The 13,620-nt window shown below is 36.7% G+C and overlaps 1 protein-coding gene across 2 annotated transcripts in view; it reads left to right on the top strand.

The window, feature by feature from the left end:
• The window catches only part of Sym (symplekin scaffold protein), a 649,809-nt gene that overhangs the window by 51,220 nt on the left and 584,969 nt on the right, over nucleotides 1-13,620 (top strand). For both annotated transcript variants that reach the window (XM_090398863.1, XM_090398864.1), the window contains one exon: nucleotides 2,767-2,840. In XM_090398863.1, coding sequence (XP_090254989.1) covers nucleotides 2,767-2,840 — 74 coding nt within the window. The remainder of the gene's footprint in view (nucleotides 1-2,766; nucleotides 2,841-13,620) is intronic.

Genomic DNA, 13,620 nt, shown 5'->3' with positions numbered 1-13,620 from the left:
GCAATTTATGAAAAGTATTTCCTTTCATATGTTTGAGTGATTTTAGCATATCTTTAAAATCTTTTAAAATTCAAGTGAAAATTGCAGTATTATGAGGGAGATCGGGAAAGTTCTGATAAATACCTAGACAAAAGTGATATTAATCCTGCGGAGGTCGTGGCTGATCTGACAGATACAAACAAATTGTTTAATATAAATATTCTTACGCATATATATACAGTGTATAGTTTGGAGGTCACGAATAGCTGCACATGCATATATATTACGAGTGATATATCCCACTGTTTATGCAGTCAGTTTAGATTTAAACACGTGTTATGTAAAGGTGTGTGATATTTCTTACTAAATTGTATCTGAGAGAAACCGCAACTTCCGATGTCAGAATAGTATTGGTTTAGTTGTTGCTTTTTTCTTTGTTTCTTTGTTCAATAATTTCTAGATTGTAATTGAAAATAAATAAACCATTTTGTATTATATTCATAGTATTTTTTTTTTTTTTTAAGTTTTATCACCAGATAAAACTTAAAAAAGTTTTATCACCAGATAAAAAAAGTTTTATCACCAGATAAAACTGTTTTATCACCAGATATCGCCTACTAGTGACGAATGTATCTCTCACATACACGCGACCTATGCTGCAATTGTTTCGACCGCGACCTCCGCAGTGTGAAAGCAACTGATAACCACAAGAAAGAATATACTAGTAGTAGAGTTATGAAGGTAACTTTATGTTCTTATATTCTTATATCCCCACATGTTCTTTCTTGTGGTTATATGTTGCTTTAATATCATTTTTGTTCCAGGTGTTTATCAGAACTCTTTTTTTTACCCCCCCCCCCCCATAGTGTATGAGTCTGCTATCTTTTCAGCAGCAACTTTTTTCTTTTTTTTTTTTAATGACAAGTCCTTATAAGCATTTTCCACTTCTAATATAACATTACTGTAGAGAATAAATTCATTTAACCTAGATGGATAACATGAATTAAGGATCTAGTGGGTGAAAAATAATTGCTTAAAAAAGCAGTAATTGCACTGGGATTCAGTGATGCTTATTTTCATTTCATCTTCAATTGTATAAGATCAAATGCATTATAAATGCCAAATGTTTCAGCATAAATATTTTTTGAAGGTGGATAAAAATAAAAATCTTCTGTTTTTAACTATCTTATTGAAGATTTCATGATATGAGGAGCATTCTAAAAGCGTAATGCCTTCATTGTCATAGCTCTCCACCCAAAAGAGATGTGTCAGTGAAATCAAGAACATAGACCATCTTTTGCTAGCTATGAAATTTCTTCATATATGCTGTTTCTCAGTATAATCTACCTCCATTTCAGTGCATTTTCACCATTGCATAATTAAGTTTTTTTTCAAAATTGATTTAGTAATGCTTCAGATTTTTTCTTGAACCATTTTGTTACCTCTCCATTGGCTTGTTTGTCATTTTTAAAATTGGAGGCTTTGAAATGTTCTGCAATTTAGGAAGAATCCAAGGTCTAGCAGAGTTTTGGTTCTTCCAAAGTTACTCCAAGTTTGGACTATATGGAGGATGTTCTGCAACTTCAGGTCTGATTTCTTTGATGATGTTGGTGTAGCCTTATTCACATTGCAAAAGCAATGGCTGCTCCTCAGCACAAACACATTAAATTCATTGTTTTAATATTCTGTATGTCTTTGCATAGCTTTGAGAATTTATTATTGTCCTTTTCACTATATAATCCTGGTGAATTACATCTTTGCCATCCTAAAAGGCACTTTCCAGTGGAAGGTTGAGTTTTGAACTTGGCCTTTGAGATAGGATGGTGATGCTCCACAGGCTGAATTTTTCTTTTGGACATGCAGAATTTTCATGGAGCAAAAATTTGATAACTGAATTTAGCTTTACTTGCTTTGACAAACTTGTAAAAGACTCGTACATTGTTACATGATAACATAAGAAAACTTCAGTTGTACGTTACGTTATTATTTTAAAACAAAGGAAGAAAAGAATGGTTGCAAAGAACATTTATCAGAACTTTTCAGCTGAAGGTGAGTTTAGCAGGTCTTATACAAAGGTGGCAGAATTTTTCCTCCTTCAAAATAGGCAAACTGGCTAGAACATAACACAATTTACAGATGTAGAATACTTCAGAAATAAGGATTAATACCTTATTCTGTAGGTTCTGGTTTTGAAAGCCTGTATGGCCTATGCATAAACTTCTTATTATTATTATTACATGACACCTCCAGGGAGTCCAAAGACTCATCGATGGAGGGCACCTACAATACAACTCTCTGTCTCCATCACTCAATCCACCAATGAACCGCAACTACACCAACGTCACCTACTGCCCATCACCATGACCATTTTTCACAGACAATCACAAATATCCATACCCATGGCGGGATTCGAACCTGCAGCCTTTTGGCTGGAGAGCAGATATGCTTACCACTCGGCCAACCAGGCCTGCCGAGTGGTTAACTTAAATCAGAAAGGAATGAAGGAACAAAATAACAGATATTTTATGACTACTTGCACTTTTGGAATTATGCTTGTGTGTTTTATTTCATACTCACCATATAATCATCATACTTATGACACATTATTCTGCGCTTTTCTATATGACTATTTTTCGTCATTTCTCTGCATGGTTACTTACATGGAAGCATTTAAATTCATCATAGACTTGTTATTATTAAATTACATAATTGAATATGATATTTTTCATTGTGAAAATATATTTTTTTTTCATTAGTCAAACTTGGGTTGCTCTTTCTCTCCTTTAGGAAATGCTTGCTTTTCAAAATGATAAATTAGTAGATGTCCGGAAATTTGTTGTTGGGTTTATAGAAGAAGCATGGTAAGTTTCACCTACTTGTTGTCTAGTATAAATAAATAAAATGCCTATTTACCTAAAACATATACTCCATCATTATCAAATTCCTGCCATGTACCCTCAAGGGGTGTACAGGATATGATTAGTCAAACTACATGAAAAAAATTACATCATTACTAACTTCCTATCTACAATTTTCCTCCAAATCAGTCTGTTACTTGTCAAGACTTCTACATTATCAGATCTTATATTTCTATCACCTAAGGCACTTTGCATCGTATCAATCCACCTATATCTTCGTCTTCCTCTGGGTCGTTTTGCTGCCAATCTAGCAGAGAACATTTGTTTTGCTAATCTTTCTTCACCCATTGTGTTTAAGTGACCATACCACCTGAGATTAGCTCTGCTAACGCATTCCTGGATGCTGACAATGGCAAGTTCTTTCCTAATATCCTCGTTTTTAATATGATATTGCCATTGATGCCATCTGTTCACGCCTATAATCTTTCTCAGGACTCTCATATCTGCGGTCTGTAGTCTTTGGTCAAGTGTTTTACTTCTGACCCAGTTCTCACATCCATAAGTTAAAACTGGTTTGAACACTGTCTTGTATACAGCTAATTTAATGTTCCGACTAATTTCTCTCTTATACCATATGAATTTATTCATTTGACTTCCCACCATACCAGCTTTGCTGATTCTGTTGTCTATTTCTATATTTAATTTTCCATCTTCACTAAAAATCGTACCTAAGTAGCTGAAATGTTTTACTTGTTCCACAGGTTCTCCATTCACAACATAGTTGACATTTTCAATGATTCTACCTATTTTCATTGTCTTTGTCTTTTTATTGATGACCTTCATACCATATCTATTACAACAGTTATTCAATTTAGTCAGGAAATCTTACAGACTTGTAGCAGATTTATTTAGAAGTATAACATCATCCGCATAAAGCAAAGAGCTGACATTAACATCTCCAATTTTGATATCATGTTTAATACCACTTTCCTTCATGAAGTGATCCATATAGATAATGAATAACAGAGGGGATCATATACATCCTTGTCTCATACCAGATTTAACATTAAACCATCTTCCTGTACTTCCTTCAATTCTAACTGCTGACTTACAACTCAAATAAAAACTAAGTATTGCTTGATATAATGCCCCATTGACACCATATAACTGTAGCGTATTGAATAGCTTCTCTCTTGGTACCTTGTCATATGCCTTTTCCAAATTGACAAAACTTAAATACAGATCTTTGTTATATTCCCATGCTTTCTCAACTATTTGTCGTAAAGTGAAGATCTGATCTGACAGTCTCTATTTGGCCTGAATCCAGCTTGTTCTTCACCCAGTTCTTCACATTCACTTTTATTTCCTTTTTATATATGGATACTATTAGAGCTCTACTCCAATCATCGGGAATTTGTCCCTCTGTCCAGGCTTTCTGAACTATGCAGTGCAGCCACTGTAAGAATATTATACCACCATACTTCAGCATTTCTGGTCGAATATCGTCTACTCCTGCTGCCTTTCCACATTTCAAGCCTTTGATGGCTTTTTCTACTTCAAGTATGGATATGGATTCCTGACTGCATGCCTGGTCAATGTTTTTTATCACAGTGCTGTCATCACTGCTTGTTTCATTTAGCAATTTTCAAAGTAATTACTCCATACTTCAAGGATATCTTTTTCTCCGGTTTTCATGTCACCTTTATCATCTCTAACTTCTTTTACAGCACTCTTTCCTCCATTCCTAACCTTCTTCAACAACCTCCAGAATATTTTGCCACCTTCTTGATATATATTTTCTATGTTCTTGCCTAAGTCCTCCCATGACTTTTGTTTAGCTAGTTTAACACAGTGTTTAGCTTTCTTACATATATCTCTGTATTCTCTAAGAGCACAAGCTGACTTATTTGCCAGGAACTTTTGATATGCTTTCTTCATTTCTTCACTACCTCTTTAACTTCCTGTGTCCACCATGGAGTTCTAATTTTTCTGTCCTTGCAGACAACTTCACCACATGCCTCTCTCTTAATCAATCAGGGCTTTCTTCAAGGCAAGCCACTGCATCTCCAAGGCTTGATTCCTGTTCTCAAAATCTTTCATTTTTTCTTCAATAATCTTTGTGTATTTTAGTCTACAGTTCACATCTGAGAGCTGCTCAACTTTTATTCGCTTTAAAACTTTCTTACATGTCATTCTTTTCAATATGAAATTCAATTTTATCCTGCTCAAGACTAAATGGTGATCACTTCCAATTTCAAATCCTCTGTACACTCTGGTGTCCTGCACCAGGGAGAAAACATCACTATCAACAATAACATTGTCAATGAGACTGTTCTTATTCCTTGCCTCTTCTCTCCATGTGATTTTGTGCACATTTTTATGTTGGAACATGGTGTTAGTAATAACTAGTCCATGTCCTGAGCAGAAGTCCAACAGATATTTTCCAATATTATTAGCTTTGCTCTTTTCTCCAAATTTTCCCAAAATATTTTTGTATGTCTGACACTTATTTCCCACTCTGGTATTTAGATCCCCAGTAAGGACCAACCTTTCCTTTTTTATTGTGTCAATTGCTTTCTCTAAAGCATCAAATAATTCTTCCACTTCTACCTTAGTAGAGCCTTCTCTCGGACCATAGGCACAAATAAGTCTCATTGTCCAGTTCCCCATTCTTATATTTGCCTACATCACTCTACTTGAGACTGCTTGCCATTCAAGAAGATTAGCCTCGTATTTAGTGTTGAATACTATGGCTGTTCCTTCTTTTCCTTGATTGTCATTGCCTGAATATAACATTTTGTATTTATTGCTTAGAAAGATTTCACCAGTTTTTGTCTTTTTTGTTTCAGTCACCTCTGTTATGTTGATCTGGTACTTATCTAATTCCTCAGCTAGCTCCATTTCTTTGCCATTCAGGTTTCTTATGTTGATAGTACTGATCTTTAACTCTGGTGATTTTGAGTTGGGGTGTGTTTTCAGATTTGTTCCAGTAGCTGACTTTTTGCTGTTTTCCCTGGTTCCCTAGTGAAAACAACGGGTGCCTTGTTTAACCCAGCGATGCCCCAGCCGGCATGAAATTTTGTCATGTTGTACCATCATTTTTTATTTTGGTTTAACCAATAAGAATACAATTTGGTCGGCTAAATCCCAAATTGCCATCCCATCCTCGTTCGTTCAGTATCCAAGTAGATACCCAACAGGGTGCACCATGAGAAGGTGAGGATTGGATATTAGGTCAGAAGCCCTGGTCGATTCTCTGCATTCCTTTAAAGGCTATGTGGAGGTCTCCTCTCAGTTATACAGCTTTGACCCTTAAGCACCCCTTATATACATATACTCCTTGGATCAAACAAAAAAAAGAGAATGTTGATCAATAATTAGTTGATTTTCTCTCTCTATTCCCCCTCTAAATTTTTGTAGCATTGTCATTTTTAGGTCTTTTACAGGGAGTGTGTGTGTGTGTGTGTGTGTGTGTGTGTGTGTGTGTGTGTGTGTGTGTGTGTGTGTGTGTGTGTGTGTGTGTTTGCCAGTTTCATTTCACCCTTTGTTTGTCTCCTGTTAGAGCTGAGGTCAGTTCCACATAGGAATCCCAGGGTGCCTTTACAAGGGCATTTCAGTTGAAGGTGAGTTACCTGTTTTATGTGAAAGTGGGTTTTTTTTATTATTATTTTTTTTTTATGAAAGTTGAATTTCTCTTTCCCCCCCCTCATGAAACAGATTAACTTGTTTCTGGACACACAATTAACAGACTATATATATATATCCCTCTGGAAATAGTGTTTTCTTCCATAGTGCTAGCTCACCTAAAGGAAAACCATTATAGGTTCAATTCTGGTTGTCAACTAGAGGACCTTTTTTCTAATATTTTCTTCAACTGATTCCTGAATCATTCAATCTTTGCCAGGCTAGTAGGTTTTCTCCCAGTTACTCTGATATATAATCTTGCTGCTCAAAAAATTGACTGTAGAGCTTGCAGTAATTCAGACATAGTACTGTATACCTGTTGGGATTTAGGGCCACAGAATGTCTGCACTTGTTTACTGTAATCTCTAACCTGCAAGTCTTTCATTAAAAGCATGATAGCTATATCTGCTCTCTATGGGAATAAAAGGCGTTAAAGAATTTGGAGGGTATATTGTCTTCATAGTAGATGCTTCAGCTGTAATTTCCCAGCCGATCTTAATTTCAGCACATTCATTACATACTCTAGAATTGAGATCTGGGGGGGGGGGTATGGTGAGATGTGCTACGTTCTCAAACTATCCAGAGATGCTCAGGAATGATGAATCCACCACCACTTGTAAGATAGATTGACTATCATAAAATATATAAATTCACAATAGAGAGTGGATTTCAGATATTAATTCATTTTCAAGGGATGCAATAATGCATTTTTCTTCTGACAGGTGTCATCCCAGGCCATTTCTACCATAATGCTGATGAAAGGCTGTTGTTATTAGCACAGTATCTGTATAACATGAAGATTGCATGGTATATGTGCAGTATAATATCAATTTATTTATATATGTAGTAGTTTCACAAACTTTGACTTGCTTTCTCAGGATAGAGATAACAAAAATTCTATGCATAAAAAATGATAAATATACATGCCAAATACACAGATTATTAACTGCATCATTTGAAAGGTTAAAAAAAATCTTTTACATGTTATTTCTACTGAAACAATACATTTAGACTGTCATATGTGAGCACAATTGCTGATCTGGCTGACATAGCATTTTTCATATTTCATCTCTGTTAACTAAACAGTTTTATTATAGCAATTGGAAATTAAGCTTTACTTCTTGTTGCACTGTGCAGGTGAATAAATATAATTGCTGACACTTCTTTGGACACTTAGAATGGATGTAAGGCATTATTATTATTCCAGGCAACTCCAAGGAGTCGACGTACTAATCAAGGGAGGCCCTAACATCATGTCAAGACCAACTATTCGACATTCACACAGTATCTATCATACCTCGCTTTGAACTCATTCACTGTCGTAACACCCACAATAGACTCTGGCAGCTTATTCCACTCATTCACCACTCTCCAAGTAAAAAACTTAGCTTTAACACCCCTGCTAACCAACATTCTTGCCCAGCTTCCATGTATGGCCCCTAGTCCTCTCACCACCAGTCCTATTCTCAAAAATATCTTCTGGATTAATCTTATAGAAACTCTTCAGTAATTTGAATGTCTCACTCATATCACCCCTTTTCCGCCTATCGAGCAATTTTTGCAACCCATAAATCTTCAACCTGTTCTCATAAAGTTCATTCCACAGACCTGCTATCATCTTGGTCACTCGTCTCTGGATCCTCTCCAATTATGCTTTGCTGACAAATAAATAACATCGTGGCTCTTCTTTATTTGGAGGGCCAAACCAGATTTATGCTCTGTGTTTTCTGTATATCTAATATATTCGTGTGGATTTCCTCCCAACCAACTTACATAATATTCCACAAGTGCTGTATACATTTAAACTGAGTTTCTTAATGACAGATGAGATGTCTTTGTTGATAATAGAATGGTGGATGATTAGAGAAGTGAAGGCATCTTGTATGATTGTTTGAGGACTTATGTTGTTTCAGGACCTGGATTCTTCTGTTGGTTTTTTCATATAAGCTGAAGTGACAGCCTCTATAATTTTCTTTGCTGTTGCCTCTCTCAGTTGTGTAAGATGTTAATAATAGCTGTTATGTTCTAGTCATTTGTGTTGGCCTCATTGGCCAAGTGGATAGCATGTGTGGTCATCAACTCATAAGGCATGGGAACCATCTAAGTAAATCGTCTCCAAACTCTTCCCAACTTCTCATTTTCATTTGAAAAGGAATTTTCAATTCCTTTTGAAAACTAGGTTTTTGTGTACAGACCAAATCTGTACACAATAATCCATCTAGTCTGCTCAAGGTGTTATACAATGGAATGATAACATCCTTACTCCAACATGTCAGTGTTCTCTGTATCATTGCCATAATGCACTGTGCTGTCTTCACAATTTTAGCAAAAATGTCCCCCAAATTTCAGATCCCTATCCAGTAACTTCCCCAGCTCCCTCATCTTCTCCACCTCCTCTAAGATATCCCCATCAATCTTATATTTTATGTTCCATTTGTGCTTCCTGAATTTTAAAACCTTACACTTTGTTATGTTGGGTTAGTAACCTCATTCATTTGTCCATCCATCCAGTCTGTTTAAGTCAGCTTTCAAGGCTGCATCATTTTTACTCATAATTGTTGTTGCCTACTTTCCTTCATCTGCAAACAACTATGTATATAACCATTCAAACTCTTTCTGATATCATTTAACAGCAGTGGTCTCCAAAACAGATCCTTGGAGCACACCACTAGTGACTTTCCACTTTTGGGGGATATCTCTTCCCCTATACACAACTTGCTGATACTGCCTCATACACAGCTTTTCCCATCTGTTCCAGTTTAATTATGTGCTTGTTATGTGACAGTCTATCAAAGGCTCCAGCAAAATCTAAATGTCTTACTGTGTTTACATCTCCCTTGTCCAATGCACCTGTCACCTTGTTATAATAAGTAAGTAGATTGTTAAAATACAGTCTTCCTTTAGCAGACTCATGTTATCTATAAAAGAGAATGTTGCTGCTGCTAATCCAATTCTGAATCTTGCCCCTCACTAGCCTCTCTAACTCCTTAATCATAACTCTGGAAAAACAGATTGCCTGTAATTCAAAGCTTTAGTCTTATCACCCCCTTTAATTTTGCCCTCTTCCAACATCTTTCTCTAAATCTAGAGTAATTCAATAATAAGGTGGTACACCTGTTGGCAACTTCTGTAGGTAAATATGACCTCTCCTATTGCTTCTGCCTTAGTATCTCCACGTTTGGGTCTGCCTCCCACTGACAAGACCTCAATAAAGGTTGAAACCGGTCTGAGTAGTGGCCCTTCCCTTTATACATGTCCGCAAGGAGATGTGCTTTGCATTATGGGAGATACTGAGACAAGGCGTGATGAGAGCTTGGTCCACCTTTGCTCGGAGTTTCCTGGTGTTGCACTACCTTACTTCAGTCCTGAAGATATTTTCAGGTTCAAACTTTGTTTGCTTACACTTGGATAAAGGATTAAACTAAATTGATTATAGTCTAACCAAGTGAAAAATAAACTTCCAACAAAAAGAGGAAAAACAACTTCCTTAACTCTGCATGTCAGTGTGTCCTTCAACAGCTAAGTAATCTTATGGGCTACCTTTGCAACTTTAGCAATATGTCCTCTAATTTTAACTCTCTGTCTACCACCACCCTTAAATCTGTAGCTTCATCTGTTTCCTGGAGTACAGTGCCATCAATATGATATATGGCTGTTAATCTATTTTTCCCAAAATGCATAACTTGACGTTTCTCAATGTTAAAATGATACCCATTATCTTTTACCGATACTGACAGTCTATTTACATCATCCTGTAAGCTCTCCACATCACCTTGATTAACTATTATTTAATTATTTAATTTCACTTGATTAACTATTATTATTAATTATTTAATTTCACTTCATCAGCAAACAACTGAATATTTCCTTTCAGGTTATTTCCTATATCATTTATGTACAAATTAAACAGTAGTGATCCTAAAACAAACCCATGCAGCACACCACTAGTCACCTGCTTTTTTCTGGATAATGCTACTCTGTATACCACTTTTTGGTATCTGTCCAATAGACACCCTCTTATCCCCATAACCAGTATCATATCCATCACCATTTATTCTAATTTGTGTAACAGAGTTCCATGTGGTATTTGGTCAAATACCTTTGCAAAATCCAGAGGAATCATCGTGTAACCATTTGCTTTATCCAACTCAGCTGTCACTCATTCTCACAAATGCTTGCTAATTTACCATCTAATCCCACAGATGTTTTATATTGAGATTCTGCAATATCCCAAGAACCTCCAATTCATCTATCTCTGTGCCCACATATGTCTCTGTAACATATCACAACATTAACCTCACTTGGATGATATGCCCTTGCAAAGTGGTCACTCAGTAACTCAGCTATTTTATTTGCTTTTGTCACCTCATCACCGTAAGCACTCATTAAGGTTATTCTTCCATAGTCATTCTTCTTCGTACATGTCACATAATAAAAGAACTCTTTGGGATTTCCTTTGGCCTGCTCTGCTAGATTCTTCTCGTAATCTGATTTTGCCTTCCTTATCATGTTGGTCCCCTATTCTTGTCTGACCCTTGTACTGTTTATGAGCTTGCTGGTCACCTTTCTCCGCAACATTTTCTTTTTCTGCAGCTCATGCTTAATGATACTACTTGTCCATCTCACTCCTACACAATTAACCCTCCTGACCTTGGGTATACAATTTGATATTGCTCCCTCTAGGTGCCCCTTAACTATCTCCCATGCACTACTAATATCTTTCCATTGAAGGTTTTTATGCCAATGCACAGATTCATGCTTCCTCCTAAGCTTGTCATAATCAACTGCTTTTTAGTTCCAAATACATTGCAATCTCCCAAAGTCAAGACTACATGGTCACTTTTCCCAATTTGATGCAATGTGGTAACCTTCGTTATGGATAGCTCTTCTGATCCTATGACCAGGTCCAATACTCTCATATCTCAAGTCCCCTCCATTACATGCTGCATCCACTAATTATCTCTCAGTAGGTGTATAAATTCTGTCTTTCCTGTTTGTGATTTTCTTCCTTCCATATATATATATATATCAATAGCTGAAGTCCCCCATAATAATCGCTAGACCTGCACTCATTGTACTAATTTGCTGATACATGACTTCCATATCATCCGTTGAACCCCATGGCATATAGCAGCAACCAACCACATATTTTGTGACATAATGAAAGAACTCTATGAGATTTTCGTTGGCCTGCTTGGCTAGATTCTTTTCATAATCTGATTTTGCTTTTCTTGCCATGCTGGTTACCTTTCTTGCCTGCGCCTTGTACTGTTCATGAGTTTTGCTGCTCACCTTTTTCTTTATATACCCTTAGTATTTTCTCCTTTACTGCTCATGCTTAATGATATTACTCATCCATCTAAGTCCTATCTGATTAATCCTCATTACCTTATATATACAATTAATTATTGCTTCCTCTAGATGACCCTTAACTATATGCCATGCATGACTAACATCCTTACCCCGCAGTGTTTTATGCCATGGCACAGATTTAAACTTCTTCCTAAGTTTGTCACAATCAACTACCTTGTAGTTCCACATATACCTCTTCTTGACAGAATATTCTTCATGTTTTAAAATCTCCTCAGTCAAGTCTGCATGGTCAGTTTCACCAATCGGAGGCAATCTGGTCACCTTGGTTATGGATAACTCTTTTGATTCTATGACTAGGTCCAATACTCTCCCACCCCTAGTCCCTTCATCACTTGCTGCCTTAAGTACTCAACTCTTAGTAGGTGTATAAATTCTATTTCCTTCCTGCCCTCTGATCTTTCTTCTTTCAAGTTGAAGTCTTTGCAGATGCATATCTTCCATATCCTCCACGGAACTTCCTGGCCTATAGCAACAGCCAACTGTATATTTTTGTCTTACTGGCCTTAATCTCACAGCAGACTGCTTCAAATGAACAGCCACCCTCCTGCCTACTCCTATTCTTTTTGACTGCAATTCATCTGCTGTAATAAGCAGTACCTCAACCTCCATTCTGTGCTCTCTGTCTTCTCTGAAAATACTAAACCTTTCACATTCTATCCCTGTAGTTACATCATCTGCTGTTAGTGATTTTTTACTAATGCTTATAACGTTTGGCAAGGTTGCATTAACCAATGCCAAAAACTCCTCCCTCTTGTTCCTGATACTTCTGGCATTTGTATATAGAAACTGCAGCATCCGTTTAAGTCCACACCCACCTTTACTTTCTGAATTGAATACCCTATTCAATATTTTTGCTTGAGAGATTTGATTCCTCATGTGGTCACTCTCACGCTCACTCGCTTCATGGGTGCCTTCACACAGACTCACTTGCTTCCACCCTAATTGCCTAAGTTTTCCTGAATTTGCACTTCAGCATGCTCGGTGAACAAAGCTCTCTCAGGACACCAAAACCATATAGATGCAGTCCATCAGAAAGTAGAAATCCTTTCTGTCAAACACAGACCACAGATCCACAAATTCTACATCATTTCTTTTGTACAATCTATGTATAGACTCATTGACTATCATTGCCCTTCTCCTCGGTTACAATCTTCACCTTCTTGCGTTTCAGTTTTGCCTCTTCTAATAACTCCTTTGCATCCTCTCTCATAGAATACTTCTTTCTTCTCAGATCGTTTGTACCAAACAAGACAATCACTTTGTTTGGCTTACCTTTTTGCATCCGGATGGCATGGCTAATATTGTGAATTTTTTGCACTTTCGTTAAGTACTCTCCTGATCATTGAGTCTCTGTACATAATTTTCTCTTTAATTTGTTTTTCTTGTTTGTTCAGTCAGTCTTTATTATTCCTTCAGACTGTCTGCTTCTTTCTCTTTTGAGCCCCACTAATATCTTGCCGCTTCTGCAATTTTTCAATTTTGCGCATTGTCCTATGAAGGATACCATTCAAGCATGCAGTTTCTTTATTAATGTCCATTTTGTCTTCCTCATTCCACAGCTGCACATTTGACATTAATGACATCATTTTCCATCCTACCATCGATACTGTCTACTCTACTAATATTTGCTGCGTTCTCATCACCAAACAGACACTCACTTTTGAAACACTTAATATGCCTTTCTCTCTCTCTCTCTCTAGTGTCAGTTTCCTTCCACATATCCTTT

The sequence above is a fragment of the Typopeltis vanoorti genome, chromosome 10 (genome assembly GCF_054136105.1).
Source record: "Typopeltis vanoorti isolate ZY-2024b chromosome 10, IOZ_Tvanoo_1.0, whole genome shotgun sequence".
NCBI classification, from domain to species: Eukaryota; Metazoa; Arthropoda; class Arachnida; order Uropygi; family Thelyphonidae; genus Typopeltis; species Typopeltis vanoorti.
The sequence above is the reverse complement of the archived record's forward strand: the minus strand, read 5'-3'. Positions and strand labels throughout refer to the sequence as shown.